The 23,046-nt window shown below is 43.9% G+C and overlaps 1 protein-coding gene across 1 annotated transcript in view; it reads left to right on the top strand.

The window, feature by feature from the left end:
• LOC146866242 (atrial natriuretic peptide receptor 2-like) overlaps window positions 1-23,046 on the top strand; it is a 398,280-nt gene that overhangs the window by 92,490 nt on the left and 282,744 nt on the right. Inside the window, exon 5 of the mRNA XM_085640809.1 lies at window positions 18,542-18,646. Within this exon, the coding sequence (XP_085496935.1) occupies window positions 18,542-18,646 (105 nt within the window). The remainder of the gene's footprint in view (window positions 1-18,541; window positions 18,647-23,046) is intronic.

Here is a 23,046-nt window from a genome sequence, read left to right as displayed (position 1 = left end):
GAAAAGATGATACCTATCTAAGAGCTTCTGCAACCCGACCGGGGTCTTAGAGATCAACAAGGTATCATCAGCGAAGAGGAGTGTAGGTATCCTATCTCCTGCCAGGGCTGGGGCATCAGATGGAATTTCCTGAAGAAAACTAACCACCCCATTCACATATAAAGAGAACAGGGTGGGGGCCATAACACAGCCCTGGCGAACTCCTCTATTCACTGAGATTCTTTCAGTTTTCTGTTCTTGTGACCCCCATCTCACTTGGGCATAATTGTCCTCATGCAGTCGGACAAGCAGATTCAAAATAAACATAGGCATACCCATTTTGGCCAAGACTTCCCATAGTTGGTCCCGTGGGACCAAGTCAAAGGCTGTCTTTAGATCGATGAAGGCAAGATAGAGGCTGCCTCCACCTATCACGACTACCTTCCAGTAAATAAGAAGGAGCCTAAACACCTGGCCCATTGTTCCAGTTTTCGACCTAAAGCCCGCCTGAAATTGGGAGAGAATGGTCTCATCGTCGGCCCAAGAATGAATCCTCTGGAGTAATACCCTGCCAACTACTTTTTGAATAGCATCTATCAGGCTAATTGGTCGATAGTTGGCAGGGTCCTCCCTGGCCCCCTTCTTGAAGATAGGCACCACTTCAGCTCCCTTCCATGACTCAGGTATGGGGCAGCCATTAGCAATAGAGTTAATTAGGAGCATGATGTACTTCGCCCAGTTACTAAGACTTGCATGGAATAAGTCCCCTGGAAGACCATCCAGTCCTGGGGATTTTAAAGGTGTTATTTTAATAATTGCTGTTGTCACTTCATTTAAGTTAAAATAATCTGTGATACTAGGAGTTAGGCGAGTAATTAACTTAACACAGGCTCCACCCTTATGTGTCGTGACTGTCCCAGTGTATAAATTCCTAAAGTGATCAAACCAGACTTGGCTAGATATATGGTTGGGAATTACATCTGGATCATTCCTATTAGCCCCCAGATTCCAGAAAGAGTAGGCATTGTTTTCCAGACTTGCGTCTTTTAGGTTCTGCTAATGCGATTCGTCCCAATCTAGTTTAGCACGTCGCAGCGTCGCCTTATACTCCTTCCTAGCACGTTGGACGCGGGAGATGTTTTTACTTTTAATAGCTATGACTAAAGCCTTCCTTTTCTGTCTGCAAATTTTTGAAAACCAGGCGTGACTGCTTTTTGGGCAAGCTTTTGCAGATCTGTGGTTATCAGCAGTCATGAACAGGGATCCCAGCTGTTCTACCGTTCTTGTGTAGACATCTAGCACTTTCTGTTGGGCACCAAGGTTAATGGATGCTTCTTGTAGGTCTATTAAATTTTTGACCAGTAGGCGATTAATTTCGGCCATCTTGGCTTCTTTGATGACTATTTTAGACCACTTAAGATGTCTCCTACTGTTTGAGGGAACTATTTCCTTGGTCATTAGGTTATTAATTGCCTCAGAAACTGGGCCAGGAGAGAACCAGAGGAGTTTAGTACTCAAACAAAGAGGATTGTGGTCGCTGTCGATAGATGGGACAACTTCCATATCAATTATATTTCTCCACAGTCGTATATCTATTAAAATATAGTCAATAGGGGATGGGCAACTAATTCTATTGTACGTGCAAGCCCCGCCAGAATCTGATATTGTTCTACCATTTGCAGCCCTAAGCACATATTCCAAGACAAGTGCATTCAGCTGTATTGCAACCCTTGACCATTTTTTGATGGGAGGAATACTTAGGGGGGGGGGATACCCCACCTGGTATCATCCTCCTCCAACCCCATCATGTCTCCTGAGCTAAGGGGTTCGAACGTGCAATTAAGGTCACCTGCTATCATAAGGAGCGAATCAGGATGGCATTTAGACAGTTCTTGCTCCAAGGAAGATACAATAGGTGAAGAGGTACCCCCCTTTGTCCCTCTCACATACACATGAAACCATTCAAGGGGTATAGCTCCTTCCTTCCCACTTATAGTAAGTCTCATTATGTCTGGGCTTGCACAATTATGATCAATGATTCTATAACCCAGAGCGATATTAACCCAGGCCATCAGGCCTCCTGAGGGGCGGCCTTTCCCCAGGGAGACAGCTGGCAGGAAGAAGCAAGTATACCCGGATTTATAGAGGGGAACTAAGCTCCAGGTTTCCTGGAAGAGGCAGATGTCTTGGTCTTCTATTAGCCTGTTCCAGTCGGGTAAAAGCAGCTTACTACCAAGACCAGCTATATTCCAGGAGATAATCTTGAGCTGTGGGTGTGGAATCACAAGTGCCACCTCACATGAAGGTATCGCTTGAGGTTGCAATAATGGGTCAGATCTAACAGCAACAGTGGTTACCCTGTTTGGTTCTGTAGGTTGGTTCCTCAAATTGTCGATATTACAGTCAATATTAATGTTATTAGAAAAAATTGTCGACAAATGACCAAGAGTAATTAAGGGGTATGTGCAGAAAGTTTTTGAATTGCTATTATGATAGGTCTCTATAGGCTCAAAGTGAGGGAAAGGGGCTGTTCTCAGTCAGTCATTGACATCCAATATAGATCCTCCCTCAACACTCTTCTCTGCTACTTTGCCCTTGGCCCCTATATCAGTGGACATTGGAGAGTTTCTAAATTGGATGACTGAGGACCCTGGAGGACATGTTCGAAATTCTAGTGCCAACAGATTTGCCGCCAGGTCAGGCTTTATCAAGGTGAGTTCGATATAGTCAAGGGAGCGGTTATGAATTGTATATCGCCGAGCCCTGACTATATCATGACGTGGCGGATCCAATGAATAGTGTTGTTTTTTAGGGAGTCTTCATTTTCACGATCATTGCATGAAGTGAGCTTCGGGACATTGACCATATAAACTGTACGCGTCTGTCCAGAATGGTGGTTCAACACGTTTTCTGATTGCTGATAGTTTTTAATGCTCTGGCAGGGATCTACTGGTGTATAAGAAGATCTAGCATTTGTTGTAATAGATTGGAGAGGCAAATGTGCTACCTGACCAGTAAACAAGCGGATTTGAGAAGGAGCTGTCTGTTGGTGATAGGGGGGTTTAGTAGCAGGTGGTTTAAGGGTGGGAAGAGAGCCATGAGGTACAGGAAGTCGTTCATTTTGTACATTTGTATGCGCCCTATGGGGTTATGGGATAGATGTTTTATTTGCAACCAACTTGCGAGAGATGTCACTTGGGGCTATTAATTTAACTACTGCCACTAACTCCTCAATCATCACCCTCATTGCACCAATTTCCAGCCTAAGCTCATTGACAATCTGCAATGGGTCTTCAAGTGCTAGGGCACCAGATCCTCCTGGCTTGGGCAAATCTGCAAGGATATTAGAACCTGAGATTTGAGATTGTTGTGCTGGCTCCTCCCACAAATCAGGGGCCTCAGCCAACACCGCAAACCGATTAGAGCAGGGGATGGCAAGAGCCTCTGGGTTGGGAGTGGGATCTCTTGACAATCGACTATTCTCGCACTGTGTGGAGGCATTTCTCCCCTGTGCTAGCGCAGTATGATCGTTCTCACCACTAGGTGCTGTGCAGCTTTGAGAAGGTTTCAAGAACATAGACGGGGTTATAGTACGACGGGATTGCTCCCGAGTACTCCCTAATGGGGATTTCTCCGCACCGGTGGCCACAGGCAATTCAGTTTCGAGAATCCCTTCACATTCTGTGATTAGGGACTCGATTCTGTCGATCATACAATTATTAACAATGCGCTTGACAGTTTTCCTAGCCTTTTTGACCTTACCCACCCCACTAATTGCTCCATATGCCCCCCCAAACTTTTCATTGCTTTCCTTTTACCCATAATTACTCTAACATTAACTGGTTAAATGCTAAAGCATAAAATAGAATAAGAGCCTATGAGGCGATGTTTAACAGCAAGACGATATCACTGCTGAAACTGATCCGAATATCAATTCTAAGTATCTTAAGAGTCTGGTATCACTAAGCAGTCCGGATCAACACAGTACCTTAGGAAATATCACATGGATGCGACCGATGCCACATTAGGAATATTAGGGGGGTAGCCCTGCCCTGCCTTCTCCTGGCGTTGATGGGCGCAGGACCGGTGGCGCGTTTTGAGCGCTAGGATGATGGTAGCTCCTCCCTCCTGGGAGTGTAGCACTCTGGGGCTTGGAGTCCCCTGCAGCAGAGTTCAAGATGAAGCAAAGGCGCGTCCCGCGCCGCGGTTTCCGGTGGCGCGTTTTGAGCGCTAGGATGATGGTAGCTCCTCCCTCCTGGGAGTGTAGCACTCTGGGGCTTGGAGTGCCCCGCAGCAGAGTTCAAGATGAAGCAAAGGCGCGTCCCGCGCCGCGGTTACCGGTGGCGCGTTTTGAGCGCTAGGATGATGGTAGCTCCTCCCGCCTGGGAGTGTAGCACTCTGGGGCTTGGAGTCCCCCGCAGCAGAGTTCAAGATGAAGCAAAGGTGCGTTCCCTTGGTACTCGTTGCAGTCCCCTCCGGCCGGTCACTTGCTGCTAAACAGACTAAGCGAATGGACAGGGAGACGAAGAATGGATGCAGCAAAGCCACGTTGCGTTAAAAATGATGATTGCTCTTCTTTTTTTTTTTTCCCCCACCCCGTCCTGCACTGCAGCTGGCGCTGGCGTGGGAAATTAAGGAGATTGAGAAGGTTAAGGGGAACTGAGGCTGATTGCACCTATCCCAGGCTGGGTCCAATTCGGGTCCAGGCTGAGAGACTGAGCTCTCCCCTGGCCCCCTCCTGGCCTCACCGGGTCTTTCCTGCTTTGCCGGGTCTTTACTTTGCACTCTGCACACTGCAAGCCGCTTTCCCCGCTTCCTGCTTGCCTGCCGCTGCGCGCTATCCACAGGGACTGTGAGTGCAGCAGGAATAGATCATTTTCAGTACTAAGTACAAATATGTTATTGAGTGGAGGCAACAAAGTATGAGTGTTGAAGTTAATGGGGTGTGTTCTTTCGTGAGTGTTTTTTATGTTTACTAAAATTTCAGCTGGGGGGGGGATCAGCCGCAAGTAAGTTTTGCTCTGGAGGTACACGTTTAACAAAATCAGCTACATATACACAAAGGCAGCAATATATGGAGTGAGCTCACAGGATGTAAGCGTATCACGTATCAAAGTACTTGATAGTTCGACTTCAGCTCCTTGGCTCCTTCTTAAGCAGTAAATTGTAAATTGAAATTGATACTTGTATAGCACACTACTCACCTGCAAGGGTCTCAAGGCGCTTGTACGAATACTGCTGTGGAACCCATCCTGGCTTTCCCTGTGAGGCGTCCACTCCTGGGCACCCCCAAGGTGGAGGCCAGGCATCCTTAGCGTTGTGGGGGCCGTTGTGGAGATTAAGCAAGCTATTGCCCAGAGTTGCAGAGTGGGACTCCATGATTGGAATGGCACCGAGGCGAGAATTATCAGGTCCGTGGAATTTTTGAGCCCAAGACCCGCCGAGGCAGGGAATTGAACCCTGGTCCCGGGCTAGACCTCTGCATCAGGGTCTGCCACTCTAATCATTGAGCCACACTTCTCCACTCCAAGCAGTGACGGCTTGTGCTGACATGAAGTGGGGTGGCAGTGCAGGAGCAGCAAGGGGGAACAATATATATATATTTTTTAAAGTACACTTACCTTCCTGCTGCCGGCCACCGCCTATACAATCCTCTGCCCCCGCGTCTCATCTCGATGCTCTTCTGGTCCAGGAAGTGCAAACTGCAGTTCCCATGAGCACAGGCTCCCAAACTCCCCTACAGCCAATCCCAGCACTTCTTGAGAATCCCAGCACTTCCTGAGAAGCACTGGGATTGGCCAGAGTGGGCTTGTTTACCGCTTCAAAGGGGACTGGAACCCTGTGCCTGCTGTTCTCTTCATCCGGCAATGCAGCTCGAGTTGGGGAGAGGTCAGTGTGCATGTCGGTTTAGGTCCTGACAGCAGTGCCCAGTGCCCACCACTCCTGCTGCTGATGGGCCCGTCCCATTGACTCAGCTGTGGTGTTCTAAACGGCTCCTTCAGGTAAAACAAAATGATAATAAATCAGTTTTAATAATTGCTTTAGTATCATTTTATTTTACATTTTCATCTGCTCCTTCCAGCAGTGGGGTGACGCACCTCTGCCATTACGTAGTAGCTGCCCCTGTTCTTAAGTACTACATCAGTACAGGGAAACCGAGGATGACGGTCTGAGGACCGGTCAGATGATTTGTAGAACTTTAGTAGATTCATAGACAACATGCTAAGATTAAAAGCAGCTCCACATTTAGGGGATTATTTATAAGAGCTCTGTGTCACTTTTGCACCACGTAAAGTGGTACATGCGTGAAGAAAGGCTCTCATTTAGATTTATGAAGCCACCGAAGCCACCAAAGCGTGGCTTTGAGTGGCCTCATAAATCATGATTAGGGCAACGCAGTGCATATCTCTGTGTCGCCTTACTCTGTACCCGTGAGGCGTTCCATAGGCTTTGCTGTGGATTTCCCCATGCAACACCCATGAAATGTGACCCTGCCCCACATTTACTAAGTGACGTAAACCTAGTGAAGTACCCATCTGTACGCCTCCCGTGGTGAGGCATAACCAGGAGAAATATGTTTATTTCTGCTCATTTGTCCCTCTTTCTATGTGTTCTGCATTTTGCAGCACATATAGAAAGTGGAAAATGCCTCTTAGGATTCTTTTTGTGCAGGAATGTGCATCTTCCTGCACAAAAACAATCCTGCATACAACGGAGACACCCTTGCACTATAGTGCAAGGGTGCCTACGTTGCCGTTAAGCTGCTGAAATGGCACCAGCTCAGCACAGGAATACACTGTATTGCTTAAATATAGTGCATTGCTGCCCTTTCACTTGGCATAGGGCAGGGCAGCAAGCTGCCTTGTTGTGCTGCCCTACACTAAAATCCCATAAATAGCCCCTTATTGCACACATTTCTACTATTGTATATGTGCACTGGACCAGAACTTCTGGATTTTCTGATGATGCAATGAAATGAAAATACCAAGAGGAGGCAGTTACCATCCGTACACTAACAAGTCTTCACATACAGCAGTGAACACGCATTAACTTTAGTGACACAAACTTACAAGTTTTTTCAGCAGCTCGACATGAGAGCAGAAATACCAAAATCATAGATTGGATTTTAGCATTCCTAGGGACAAACTTGAAATACAGATTGGAGATATAGGCACTCCCCGAGAAAAACTGGAAACAGAAGTGGAAGTGATTTGCACTGTTAAGGAAACACTTCGAGCACAGGTTGGAGTGGCTTGCACTCCTAGGGAAACACTCAGAAAATAGGGTGGGGTTCAAGGTTGATGCATATATCAAAGACTCTGAAGTGCCTTCTTTTGGCACTACTGTTCATCAGAGTAACACAGGAATAAAGTCCTTAATCTGTGAGTGGTGAATGTTCTAGCTTTAAAGTTGTATGGAGGGTCCGGAGTAAAAACACACACGAACCACTGGAGTAATTCACAGAGAGGAAAAGTCTGGAGTCTTTGAAGACGGGGATACTCAGTCCTGTTTTACTACCTTAGGAGGTTTAGTGTGCACTAATCTGATATCAAGTACTTTGCCTAGTTATTCTACTTGTCCAAAGTTTGAAGAAAATCTCAAAGCCTTGACTCTGGGAGACGTGGGGGGTCTGGAGTAGCTGTGCATGAGTAAACAAGGTGGAAGATGTTGAACGGAGCGGGTGCCATGGGAACCACTGGTTCCGATGGACATGAAGGAGACTGGAGCGCTTCTTGGTTCCAGCAGGATTCTTCAGGTGAGTGGGAAGGGAGAAGTTTGTTCTGCAGGGAGCAAAACCAAGCTTCGATTTGGGTTTGGGTGGGATTTATATACCCTTTGGAAGGCTCAATGTATGTAACTTGATCACACGCAGCACAGGGGGCACATGGCTGTCTGGAAGGTTCTCGAACCATGGGGAAAACACGTGAATGTATAGTTTTTGCTCAAACGTCCATAGTGGAAAACAGCACCAAGACCACATTAACAGGGAGAACCAGGCTAGCCTATGGCTCATGGCTTACAGGATTTCAGGGAAAGCTTGCAGGGACTTAATGGAAAAGTACAACAAGGCCCAAGGAACAGCAAGATTAGTTAATCCATTGGTTCACAGAATGAGGGGAACACTTGCTGGGGTTCAAATGTAATGGGAATTACGGGTGCTGGGGAAGAATTGGTTATGAGGGCGCTGGGGTAACATCAGTTATGAGGGATGCTGGTGTAGCATCAGTCATGGGGGTATTGGGGGAACATGGTTCATGAGGATGCCGGGGAAGCATCAGGCTGGAATATCACAGCATGCATAGGGCATGGGTTAAAGCAACACAAGCCCTGCATGCTAGACCACTACGCGGAGGAATCAAGAGCCCTGCACACTAGACATCTGCGTAGAGAACACAAGAGGGGGTTGTGACAGAGAGGGAGCAGGAGGGGGTCATGATAGCCCTCCACACACAAGGGACTATCTACAGGTCGTGATTCATCTTGGTGACAGGCATGGAAGGAATGAACCAGATAAGGGGTATGAATATTGCTGGCTAGTACCCAAAACTGTTCTTCAAGACTATACCCTTTCCTAGCAATCAAGTAAAGCATGCATTCTTTCCTAAACTTAGAATCAATGATTTTCTGTACATTTAATTCCAAATGATCATCCAGCAATATGGATGAAAAAGGGGGCTGTAGGGCGGGTCTGCACAGCAAGCACTGGATGAATGGGTAAAGCTTCTGGCAACTGTAATTTTACAGTTACTGGGTTAATGACTCGTTCCATAGAAAAGGGACCCACATATCTGGGTGGTAGCTTACATGGCTCTTGTACTCGCAGGTGTACAGTGTACAGACAAACTTGACTCCCAACATTATAGTCTAGTTGTTATTGTTGATGTCTGTTAGCATATTTTTTCATAGACAACTTAGGGGCCGATTACAATGTTGTTTGGAAAGACTCCGAAGGGGTTTCAGATTCTTCAAATCTGATTCAGAACCTATGTTTCCGATCGAATTGTACACATTTCTGACCGACTGATTACGATGCAAGGTAATCGTTCATGATGTCCGATTCGGTTCAGAGTGGCATTCGAACAGCTTGAGTCGTTCGGAGCAGAATCGTACAGCTACATGGACACGGTTTCTGACCAAGCGATTATGATGGCCGATTTTGACAGCCGTTCTGAATTGGTGTGCCTAACACGATAGGGCTGTTGGAATTCGACTTTGGGGGTCCGTATCAAGATTCCCTTCACCCGGTCCCTCCAACTACAGCCCGTAGGGGTACCCATGGGACCCCACTTTCCAACCATGTACACTCTGGCAGGCACCACAGGGTAAAAGGTTTTCCCCAACCACCCCTTTTATCAATGGAAGCCTGTGTTCTTGTTTGGAACACAGGCTCCAGTTGAAGTCAATACGAGTCCGAGTGAACGATGTTGGGAAGCATCGTAATCGGTCCGTCAGACTCGCAGAACCCTATTCGGTCGAAAAGGATTCAGAAACTGATTCTGTCAAAAGAGTTTCTGACCGAAACCGTAATCGGCCCCTTAGTCTGATGAACATGTGATAACACCTGCTGTTTTAGATCAGTCAGGTGTTCTACAAAATCTTGTGTGCCAAGTAAATTTTCAGAGTGCATTACAACATTTCTGGGCAACATACAAGATGCGTACAAGTTGAGCAATAATGGGGAAATCCCATGGATGAATGCTGTGAGTTCTTGTAAACAAATTCAGCGAAAGGTAACAAGGTTTCCCAACCCTTCGAAGTAGAGATCATTAGACATCACAATGTCTGTTTCAAAACCTGGTATGCCCACTCCATCTGCCCATCAGTTTGTGCATGAAAGACAGCTGAGAGTCGAGCATCAATGACCAATGATGTGCAAAGACTGTGCCAAAATTGTGTAATGGATTGTGGCCCCCCACCTGAAATTATGGTCAAGGGGAGTCTGTGCACCCACATGATTTGTTGAAGAAACAGCATTGCAAGGGTCTTGGCCGTGGATATCTCTTTTGGGGCCACAAAATGCACAATCTTGGAAAAAAGGTCTACTACTATCCGAATAGTAGTATAGCCGATGGAGTTGAGGAGGCCAGTTATAAGGTCTGTGCCTATGGGATGCCAAGGATGCAAGGATGTGGAGGCACTGGCAAGGTTCATATATAGCCTGATCGGATGGAATGGGAAGTCTTGTTTTGAGAACATATTGGGCATTTCTGAACATAGTCATGTATATCCTTAGACAATGCGGGCCACCAAACTCATTGCTGACAGTTTGTTAAAGTCTTTTCGATTTATGAATGATCTGCTAATGAAGCTTCACACCAAGTTAAGAATTCCTCTCTTAATTCTTTCGTGGGGACATGTAAAGTGGAACCATGGTAAGGAAGCTCATTGTATGCATGATTATCCTCTCCAGACAGCCAATAGTCCATTTCTCCTTGACTCATACTCTGTTAAACTCTTTCTAAGAAGGACTTTGGGTTGCAGAGGCCTACGATTTGCTTTGAGTTCACAATATTCTGTGGTGTCTGTCCTAGAGTGTCCTGATTAGTGTAACCCCATCTAGCTTGGAGATCGGCCTTAATCTGTTGTATGTATGGCCAAACGAAGTGTTGCCATTCTCAATCACATAATTTAATGGACAACAACTCTCATTTGGTAGTTAAGAAATTCTGCTGTGTCTGCAATAATCTTTTGATAAAATGAGAACTTGGTGCATGTGTTCTGTTGCGCTTTCATGTTGTGACAACATACCACACACAGCCACTGGTGGTGTATCCGCATTTACGAGAGAAGACTGCATGTGGTCTGGATGTCAGAGTGTTGGGGCCATGGTGCATTTCTCCTTAACTAAGTGAGAGGAAGCATTGGCCTCCTTGACCATTCAAAAGATACCTTCTTACTATCCAATTTGTCAAGAAGAGAATGTTCTGTTTCAAGCTCTGAGGGCGTTTTGTTATGGCAATGCATCTGAAAGTAACAGGATCCCAAGGTGCCTATATGGAGGGATCAGTCAATAGAGGGATTGTGCAAATGAAGGCAAGGGAGCCCTAAAATAGCACCAAAGGTAGGTGTGTCAGTGAGGTCAAAAGTCAAGGTCTCAGTATTCACTTTCCTCACATACTAACGATAGTGGAGAGTTTGGTATATAATCATCCCAGAAGAGAGCTCAGAGCCATCTATGGCTCTAACAGGCTCTGGTTCATTTTTTTTGTTAACATCGTGTCAGAAGTCAAAGTGCTAGCCTTCCGATTAACTTTTGGTTTGGCAAGAAATTCTCGTGCAAAACGCCCTGCTTTACATCAATACAAACATAGATTTAATTTCTTTCTTTTTTCCTTTTCCTTGGCAGTCAAAGGACAGTTCAACCCCCAATTTGCATGGATTTCGTGAAATCCTGAGTCTTGGAGTTTGACTTTCCATTCAGACCACACAACTGGCAGTCCGGGCTCTACTTTAGGACATTCCATTAAACTATAGTCAAGCCTCACAACTAAGTTAATGATCTCTGTACAAACTGAGGGTAAATCTACAATGTGCTCTAGGAAATCTTTGAAATCATTCATTAACCCCCTATAAAAGAGTCACCTCACCTCCATAGTTTAAAGCAACATGACACTCTGTGCTAGACCACTATGCAAAGGAAGCAAGTGCCCCGCACGCTATACAACTGCTCAGAGGATGCAAGAGGAGATTGTGACAGAGAGGGAGCAGGAGCGGGTGGTGACAGTGTGAGTGCACAGTTCAGGCTTCAGGACAGTCTCTATGGCGGAACAGGGCAGTCCTCTGAAGTACACAGCAGGCCACATTCAGCAGGGCAGTCCTGAACTGAAGAGTGGGCCTGAGAGCACTATTTGTATAAGGAACAATAGACTGGTGTGAAGATCTTTTTGTGTGAGCTGAGGCACAGTCTTTGAAGTGCACATGGGGCTGCGCACAGCTCTTTCCCCCATCCTGCTTTGGATTGCCCATCCTGCCACCATCTAGCCCAACTATTGCATGGTTATCTGAGAGGAATGCACAAAGGCCAACTGCCAGCTACACCTAGTAAAGTAAGCCAGGAAACAGTCTTCAAGCACGAAATGGTTAGGACAGGAAAATGCCAAATATCTAAAAGGGGCCTTTTAAGAATTGTGACCCAAAATCTGACTTTACTAATAAGGGGGGTTTTAGATTACAGTTCCTTAGACACGATACATGGCATTTCTACCTGTTCCCAAACAAAAGTTACCACTTATTAAATGTTATAAGGGAGCCCAGTGTTATCCTATGGGAAAGGTAGGCCTAAAAGTATTGAAAAACTCATTTGTGAGTTTTTCAGAACCATGCCATATAAAACGTAAAGGTGCATGTCCAACTTTTGAAATGCAATGCACTCTGTCCTATGGGCTGTTTAGGTTGCTCCTTACAGGTGACTTATATGTAATAAAGAATAAGTTTTAGGCCTGGCAAGGGGATTATTTTGCTAAGTCCAATTGGCAGTTTTAAGCTGCAGACAGGCTGCAATGGCAGGCCTGGGACATGTTTTGAGGGGCTTTCTAAGTGCTGCACGCCCATCAGTAGCATTTCATTTACCAGCCCTGGATATATAGTATGCTACTTTACTAGGGACTTATAAGTAAATGTAATATGCCAATCTGGTGTAAGACACTTTTACGATGTTTTAGTGAGTGAGCACAAGCACCTTAGCACTGTTTAGCAGAGTCATAATGCCAAATCAGGAGGGGAGGAGGCAAACAGTTTTGGGGAATACCACCCTAAGGCTCATAGGTCTAACAAAGAGTTTTACAGCCTCCCTGGGACCTTGGTGACAGCCTCTGTAGCCTTTGTTATTTATTCCTGTGGGATGATGGGAGGTTCAAATCAGGCAGTGCCAATCTCTAGGCCCATTCCCCACCAGAGTTGACCAGGTACAGAGACAAGAGAGAATATGTGTGTGGGTTTGTTTGTGCATTTGTAAATATCCCAGATGCAATTCGGGAGACACCTCACCGTACTTGACTGAAACACCTGTACACAACTGTTTACATTTATTTGGGGGTGTAGCACCCCAAACACCCCCTGAAGCTACACTCCTGGACATAGAGCTTTGAAGTTTGGTCTTTTCTTCACTGGGAGTCTATGGGTTGACTTTGAAGCAGGTGAATTATGATTATGATTGAAGCAATTCAGGCCAAGCTGAAGGCTGACAACATGAATCCGGACCTGCTGGAGGGTGGATATTGATTTGTTGGGGAGACTATTGAAATAATTGATGATGTCAATTTTCTCCATGAGAAGTAGTAATGAAAGAGCATCTCTTAGCAGTCAAAGGTGCTGAAAAGCAGGTTTGATGGCGGAATAAATTTGAGACATAAAGAAGAGCTCTCTGTGTAACTTCATATCCAGCTTTTAAGTGTCTAGACTGCATTTCTTTGAGAATATAGGCATAGTCCCATGGTCCTCAACCCCAAAATTGCACCTAATTTAAAGGTTCTATCGGCACCTGTAATCAGTTTGTAAAGTCATGGAATAATCCCCCTTTTGTAGGGATATCTGAGCCCTTGCCATATTTAAGCAGGTCCTGCCACACTGACAAGAAGTACACATTTTAGGGTACTACACCATAAATGCAGTGAAACTGAGCTGCAATTTTAAGTGGTAGTTTCTGAAATGTGTGTGAAACACTCAAAGGCTCTAAATGTGTGTGAAATCCCAGCAGGGGACACATAATCCTTTACCTTTCCAAGGTCTATCAAGTGAGTACTGTGACTATTATTGACTGTCTTGAAGATATGCTATTTTTGAAATGCCATGTCATAGCAGCTCCTTTTGGTTGCGCCTGAAACTACAACTTCTCCACTGCTTCCATCATTTACAGATGGCATGTCAAAGTGTTTGGTAAGTGTAGGTTGGGAACAACGAGGACATAATATTGAATGGCCACAATATTGTGACCTGAATATGGAAGGATAAAATATTAAAAGTAAGTTTATATAGATTTTCTATACCTAACTTCACAAATACATACATTGGTGTCTTCAAGGTATGTAGGTGTTGAGTTAAGAAGAGTAAACCAGTACTCCTTCTGTGCAGTTATCTCTTTGATATTTGGCCCCTCGATATTCTGGTTACAATTAACCCTGGGCGTAGTGTGCGTAGTGGGGTTACGCGGAGTGTCACGGAGTTGGAAACAAACTCCGTGAAACTCTGCATAGCTCCGCTACACCACTTGCCTCCCACCCCCCATTAACAGTTGTTTAAAAATGAAATACACAAATACTTTAAAGTAAATTAAAACCACTTACCTTAGATGCGATGTCCCCGGGCTGCCCTCCTCCTCTTCATCGCCGTCTCTTGGAAAACTGCACATGCACGCGCGATTGCTCTAGAGAAATGTGCATGCACACCTGTGCGCATGCGCAGTTTTCCAAGAGACGGTGATGAAGAGGAGGAGGGCAGCTCAGGGATGCCGCAGCCAAGGTAAGTGGTTATAATTTACTTTAAAGTATTTGTATTTAATTTTTAAACAATTGTTAATAGGGGGAGTGGGAGGCGGGGGCTGGCCAACTCCGCTCCGCCGTGGAGTGTGCGGCTATTTGCCTACTCCGCGTTCTCCGCGGAGTAGGCAAATCCCCGCACACTCTGCGGGGGGCCGATGTTCTCCGCCTGCGGTTAGTCCCAATATTGTGATCGGTAACTAGACATAATATCGAAAAAAAAATATCGAGTATCCAGAATATCGAGTTTTTAATATCAAATGGACAGAATATCGACTTGCAAAAATATAGTGGTGAAGAATATCGAAAAACAGGTAAGAAATATCGATTGCAATAATATAGAAGTAAGTAATATCGACAGTCATAATATAGTTGTTAAAAATATCGAATTTTTTATAGTGTTTTAAGTGTTAGTATATGTGTTAAAAGTATGTATTAATATTGGAATGTATGTTAGAATATTTTTAAATTAATGAATTTTATCTTTTTTTATTTTTTTGTAATTTAATTCCGTGGCGGGTTGTGGGTTTATAGGGGAGTAGGGTGGGAAGTAATTTAATTATAGTACATTAAATAATAATTTATAGGAATTATTAATTATTTTTAATTTAATTTTGCGTTTTACTTCTGTAGCGGGTTGTGGGTTTATAGGGGAATAGGGTGGTAAGTAATTTAATTATAGATTATTAAATAATAATTTATAGGAATTATTAATTATTTTTAATTTAATTTTGCGTTTTACTTCTGTAGCGGGTTGTGGGTTTATAGGGGAATAGGGTGGGAAGTAATTTAATTGTTATTAGTTAATTATTAATTGGTATTGAAAATTAATTGGTTGTTGATGAATTATTAATTGGTAAATAATTAGTATTAATTGGTAATTAATTTGAATTAATTGTTTAATTGATAATTATGTTAATTGTATTCATTTAATATTTGTAGCGGGCAGTGTGTTTATAGGGGAATATGGTGGCAAGTAATATAATTGTAAATAAATAATTATTTAATTTATTTGTGTATATTGTTAATTAATATATCTTTAATTTAATTTTGCGTTTTACTTCTGTAGCGGGTTGTGGGTTTATAGGGGAATAGGGTGGGAAGTAATTTAATTTTTATTAGTTAATTATTAATTGGTATTGCAAATTAATTGGTTGTTGATTAATTATTAATTGGTAAATAATTAGTATTAATTGGTAATTAATTAGTATTAATAGTTTAATTGATAATTATGTTAATTGTATTCAATTAATATTTGTAGCGGGTATTGTGTTTATAGGGGAATATGGTGGGAAGTAATATAATTTGAAAACAAGAATTATTTAAATAATTTGTGTATATCCTTAATTAATATATTATAAATTAATTATTAATTGGTATTATTTGAATTTATTAATGTTTGTTATTGAAAAACAATTGTTTGTTAATTAATTATTAATAGTTAATTAATTAAACAAAAATGTATTGGTATTTATAAATAATCAATTCTTGTGTGATTGGTAATTAATTGTAATACTTGTTTTTGTATTAATAATTAATTAATTAATTAAAAAAATATATATATATTATTTTCTCTACTATTGCACTTACTTGAGTGGGAATAGTAATTTTTACCCCTACGCTATCCAATGCTTTCCCTATTATTGCACTCTCTGGAGTGTGAATAGTAATTTTTACCCTCCCGCTATCCAACACTTTCCCTACTGTTGCATTCTCTGGAGTGGGAATAGTAATTTTTACCCTACCGCAATCCAACGCTTTCTCTAGTGTTGCACTCACTGGAGTGGGAATAGTAAATTTGACCCTCCCGCTATCCAACCCTTTCCCTACTGTTGCACTCTCTGGAGTGGGAATAGTAATTTTTACCCCTACGCTATCCAACGCTTTCACTACTGTTGCACTCTCTGGAGTGGGAATAGTAATTTTTACCCTACCGCTATCCAACGCTTTCCCTACTGTTGCAGTCACTGGAGTGGGAATAGTAAATTTGACCCTCCCCCTATCCAACACTTTCCCTACTGTAGCACTCTCTGGAGTGGGAATAGTAATTTTTACCCCTACGCTATCCAATGCTTTCCCTACTGTTGCACTCTCTGGAGTGGGAATAGTAATTTTTACCCTACCGCTATCCAACGCTTTCCCTACTGTTGCAGTCACTGGAGTGGGAATAGTAAATTTGACACTCCCGCTATCCAACGCTTTCCCTACTGTTGCACTCTCTGGAGTGGGAATAGTAATTTTTACCCCTACGCTATCCAACGCTTTCCCTACTGTTGCACTCACTGGAGTGGTAATAGTAAATGTTACCCTCCCGCTATCCAACGCTTTCCCTACTGTTGCACTCTCTGGAGTGGGAATAGTAATTTTTACCCCTATGCTATCCAACGCTTTCCCTACTGTTGCACTCACTGGAGTGGGAATAGTAAATTTTACCCTCCCGCTATCCAACGCTTTCCCTACTGTTGCACTCTCTGGAGTGGGAATAGTAATTTTTACCCTCCCGCTATCCAACGCTTTCCCTACTGTTGCACTCTCTGGAGTGGGAATAGTAATTTTTACCCCTACGCTATCCAACGCTTTCCCTACTGTTGCACTCACTGGAGTGGGAATAGTAAATGTTACCCTCCCGCTATCCAACGCTTTCCCTACTGTTGCACTCTCTGGAGTGGGAATAGTAATTTTTACCCCTACGCTATCCAATGCTTTCCCTACTGTTGCACTCACTGGAGTGGGAATAGTAAATGTTACCCTCCCGCTATCCAACGCTTTCCCTACTGTTGCACTCTCTGAAGTGGGAATAGTAATTTTTACCCCTACGCTATCCAATGTTTTCCCTATTATTGCACTCTCTGGAGTGGGAATAGTAATTTTTACCCTCCCGCTATCCAACGCTTTCCCTACTGTTGCACTCTCTGGAGTGGGAATAGTAATTTTTACCCCTACGCTATCCAACGCTTTCCCTACTGTTGTACTCACTGGAGTGGGAATAGTAAATGTTACCCTCCCGCTATCCAACGCTTTCCCTACTGTTGCACTCTCTGGAGTGGGAATAGTAAATGTTACCCTTCCGCTATCCAACGCTTTCCCTACTGTTGCACTCTCTGGAGTGGGAATAGTAATTTTCCCCCCTACGCTATCCAATGTTTTCCCTATTATTGCACTCTCTGGAGTGGGAATAGTAATTTTTACCCTCCCGCTATCCAACGCGTTCCCTACTGTTGCATTCTCTGGAGTGGGAATAGTAATTTTTACCCTCCCGCTATCCAACGCTTTCCCTACTATTGCACTTACTGGAGTGGTAATAGTAAATTTTACGCGCCCGCTATCCTACACAGAAAATATTGAATATTTTTAATTAATATCACGTTAAGATATATGTATTAATTTTTTTTTTAACTTACTTTAATTATTCATTAAGTTTACTGTTATTTAAGTATTTTTAAGTATGTGTCAGTTAATTATATGTATTATTTCATTAATTTAACATTACTTTTAAAACATTTAAAAAATTCGATATTTTGACTAACTATATTATTTACAACGATATTTTGGATTCGATATTTTTGTAATTTCCTGTTTGGAGATAGGACTTCGATATTTTGGTATTCTATATTTTGGCATCAATATTTTTGTAAGTCTATATTTTTGTAGTCGATATTATGTCAGTGATCCATTGTGATCATCCAATATTGTGCCCTTGATGTTTTCTATCACAATCGCTTGGGAATTGTTTCACTTCACCTGCACACTACTTTTGACTTAAGCTTGAAAGACTGCGATCAGACCAACAAATAAGGGTCAATCGCTTCCAGTAATATTTCACTTAAAGGTTGAAGGATAAATTGGTCCCTCAAAAGTGTCTTACAGGTCCTGTGGTACAAAAATGAAAGCTTTAGAGAATCCATGTGGCTATAGAAACTATATAGATCAACATGCTGAATAGAGGGTTTTAAGGTGTATCTTTGAATCCATGTGTAACCATGGCTCCTTGGTGAAATATGCAAATCTCAGCCACGTTCTGTAATTGTAGCAAAGTAACATTCTTTAAGGGTCTTCAGATTAAATCGTGCATGCTTCTCTTGTTTTAGAAAGATGAGAACAATGCAATGGAGCACGGCTGCTGTCTACCTCTACCAGAGCTGATTCGAGGAAAAACTGATAATTCCTGTCCAAGCCCTTCAGAATATGTAGACGTAAGCTAATGTAATGTACTTTATGTGGCATGTTTAATTCTTCCAATTCTTCTTCCACAAGAAAAGCAAGTTGACGGACATGGACTTTTGGTTATGTATTTATTTTTGTAATAATTTTTGTTATTTTCGAAAATACATTGAACTATATGAGGCCATTTCCATGCCATGACAGTCCCTTTCATATTTCATATATAAGTATTAATTCAAGAGAAAAATATGGTGATAGTAATGCACATCAGGGGTTGTAGCCCATTATCCCAAGTCCACCTATCCTCAAGCAATCATGTGTCAAGGGATCCTGGTTCCAGCGGCATAACACCTCTGAGTGGCCCATATGTTACAGATATTCATTGTCCTTGATGTGAACGGGGCCCACCTGACGGGTTTCGGGCCCATGAAGGGGTGGGGACCCCGTGGCCACTGGGGCTGCTGGGGCTAGTGCTACTGCCCTGCCTACTTCATCATATTTAGTGTGGGCAATGCCAGACTGGGGAACCAAAAGCAGCCCCGGCAAAAATGCTCAATTCCACCCTGCTTCCCTCTGTCCTCACGCAATCTCTCTTCTTCCATCAATCTATTCTCATTCTCTCCTCCTCCTCGACTGATGGCTTTTTCTCTACCTTCTCGCTCCCTCTCTTTCTTTCTCTCTCTCTCTCTTGAAGCCAGCCCTGAAGCTTCTACAATTAACCTTAGGGAGCTGGGCAAAGTGATGGAGGCATCAGGGGTGGCCCTGAGCTTTCAAAACTGGCCTTGAGGGTGCAAAGCTACCACTGAATTGCCAGTGAAATAAAAAGCCTGTCTGGACTTGGGCATCGGGTTTTTTACTCCAGCATCAGCAAGCCTTTAGTAGCTCCTCTATGGCCCCAAATCCCAAATCTTCAACAACTTCCGGAGAGATCACGTAATTTAAAGGGGAGGGAGAGCACAGTCCCTCTCATCTCAGCAAAGTTCACCCCAATGCATTTTGGTACATGCAGAATGCTTACTTCAAAGTTTCTGTAGTTTTTTTTTACCAAAGTTGGTGCAGGTCACACTGTTATCTCTAGACCTGTGTTTATAGGTTTAGCCCTTCACCAGTACAGAACAGAAGTCGCAGAGAGCATGGGAAGTCATCTGGGGTTTCTGAAATGCTGCCCAAGTCTTCACAGGTCACTGTACCTCTCCACAGGTAAGCAGGTACATCCCAGATGATCTTGTCAGCTTGTTGGCTCAAGGGAGCCTTTTAATCACAAGGAGGGGGAGAGCACACTGTCTCTCATCCCAGCACAGCTCACCCCTTTGCATTCTGCTCTCTACATTAGCAGCAAAATATTCAAGAATAATCAAGGCCAGCACATATATGGTGTCCCAGAGAGGAATCACCGGGTTACCATCCCTTCAAGTGCAGTAGCAAAAAAGAGTACCTTAATAATATATCAGCAACATATATCTTCAACAGGCTGCCGGCATCCATATCTATACAAGACCAGCACTCTAATGACCCTAGAAGCAAGAGCGTAAAAGCATACTCCCTTATTATGTTGATGGTCAGTCAGACCGCCAACTGCCATTGCAGCGGGTGGAGACCGCCTGGCAATCAGTCGGTCGTCCCACTGCCCAATTACAATATGACCGCCGTCATGGCAGTTGGAAAATGCTTTTTTCCAAAGCAGCTTGTTCTGCGGCCTAGGATAAGGATCACAGCACAAGCCGCAGTGGAAAAATCTGGCACACTGCATTGGCGTGTGCTGGGGCAGTACATGTGCCCACAGGTCCACTTTGCAATGGCCCATGGGGGATGGGGGCCCTGTTTGGGGCCCTCAAAGTCACTTTCCAACTGCCATTTCATGGCGGACGGGCCGCCATGAAAAGGCAGTCAGAAAGGGACATCGTAATCCTTATGGTGATACCTGTGCTGGCACCGGTCCAATGTAAAGACACAATTCTGCCCACCCCTCTGAAGGGACCTTGGAGGCGGTGGTCTTTCCCGTGACCTCTGTGATCCAACCGCCTGCATTGAAAAGCGGCGGCCAGGCCAATGGCCTGTCTGTCGGGCGGACCACCACGACGGCCTGTCGGTGGTAGTCCACCTGACATTGTAATCAGGCCCTTAGTCATGGCACTCACATGTTAAAATCATGAAACCGTAGACTTAAGCTGCCATCAATAAAGTGTAAAGGATTAATTAAGTGCAACGGTGTGGTTATCATAAGATCATGTGGCTATCTCAGCGCTAAGATGGATATAATGCAATACAAGATAACAAGTTAGCATAGGGTGCATCCAGCAAGGTATTAACACAATACATAGAACTCCTTACCTTCTACAGAACTGCTATACAGCAACAAAAAAGAGGGGTCCCATACGATTCCACCCATGGGTATCTCTTCACCACCCATCAGCTACACTCAAATGCGAGCCCTGATTGCATGGTCCCTGGATAAAAGTCTCCATCCACTTGGATACGGACACCCAGATTAGGCCACTCTGTCTCTGCGCTCTACTGCCCTTGTGTTCATATAGACCTTTTTCCATGTTCTAAATGGCCAGAAAGCATGACCTCCACTCTGTGAATATAGGAGGATCTGGGTTAATCAATCCTGAAGCTATACACATGCAGGCCACCACCATTGTCACAAAAACCAAGTATGTTTCCCCTTTGGAGAGCCCCCAACCCTCACTGAGCACCAACAATACTGCTTGAGGTGTGATATTGACTTGTTGTTTGAGTATCATACCAATAAAAGCTTCAATCTTTTCAAGGTAGTTAAATAACCGGGGACAGGAGCTAAACATGCTAGCTGACAATAGGCTGTGAAAGAGACCTTTCGGTCAAAAAATGTAGCCATTTAACATATTGAACATGTACCATATATATATATATATATATATATATATATATATATATATATATATATATATATATATATATATATATATATATATATATATATATATATCACGCTACCAGAGTCCACCATGCGGCAATTATCGCACTCTTGTGGGCGGGTGCAGTTAGTGTGGTGGTGGCCCACACATAATCTCACGGCTCGAGTTTCTACTGACAGAAACACTGCACTCGCGGGATACCATGAAAGATGCTTTAATTCAACAAGGAACGCGTTTTCGGCGTGTTGCCTTCATCAGCTTGTTGTATGAATCTGCACATTCTGTCATGATGACAATTTAAACAGGTAAGTTGGTTGTGATTGGATGTAGCTTTAAACATCAAAAGAGGACTATATCCACGGAACCAGTATCCAATCCTCATGATGTATTGTGGGATTTGGAGTCCGATACAAGACATACAAGTGCGATCAAAAATGTTTTTAAGGTATTCATCGTCCTCTTTGTGGCTCACCCTTTCACGAAGGATCGCTTCTCCGTTGTGCCATGGATGACACCTTCTCATGGGGTCCCTCGCCCAACCACAGGTCCTGCTGCATCCGTCGCTGGAGGTGGTCAGATGGACACGCCCCCAACAGTATGGATTACTGTCGAGATCGGCGGCGGTGCACTGGGTTCCTAATGGCGGTGCCATTGCCGAAATACATCACGCTACCAGAGTCCACCATGCGGCAGTTATCGCACTCTTGTGGGCGGGTGCAGTTAGTGTGGTGGTGGCCCACACATAATCTCACGGCTCGAGTTTCTACTGACAGAAACACTGCACTCGCGGGATACCATGAAAGATGCTTTATTTCAACAAGGAACGCGTTTTTCGGCGTGTTGCCTTCATCAGCTTGTTGTATGAATCTGCACATTCTGTCATGATGACAATTTAAACAGGTAAGTTGGTTGTGATTGGATGTAGCTTTAAACATCAAAAGAGGACTATATCCACGGAACCAGTATCCAATCCTCATGATGTATTGTGGGATTTGGAGTCCGATACAAGACATACAAGTGCGATCAAAAATGTTTTTAAGGTATTCATCGTCCTCTTTGTGGCTCACCCTTTCACGAAGGATCGCTTCTCCGTTGTGCCATGGATGACACCTTCTCATGGGGTCCCTCGCCCAACCACAGGTCCTGCTGCATCCGTCGCTGGAGGTGGTCAGATGGACACGCCCCCAACAGTATGGATTACTGTCGAGATCGGCGGCGGTGCACTGGGTTCCTAATGGCGGTGCCATTGCCGAAATACATCACGCTACCAGAGTCCACCATGCGGCAATTATCGCACTCTTGTGGGCGGGTGCAGTTAGTGTGGTGGTGGCCCACACATAATCTCACGGCTCGAGTTTCTACTGACAGAAACACTGCACTCGCGGGATACCATGAAAGATGCTTTAATTCAACAAGGAACGCGTTTTCGGCGTGTTGCCTTCATCAGCTTGTTGTATGAATCTGCACATTCTGTCATGATGACAATTTAAACAGGTAAGTTGGTTGTGATTGGATGTAGCTTTAAACATCAA

Source organism: Triturus cristatus, chromosome 2_1, assembly GCF_964204655.1.
Source record: "Triturus cristatus chromosome 2_1, aTriCri1.1, whole genome shotgun sequence".
In the NCBI taxonomy this organism is placed as follows: domain Eukaryota; kingdom Metazoa; phylum Chordata; class Amphibia; order Caudata; family Salamandridae; genus Triturus; species Triturus cristatus.
The sequence above is the reverse complement of the archived record's forward strand: the minus strand, read 5'-3'. Positions and strand labels throughout refer to the sequence as shown.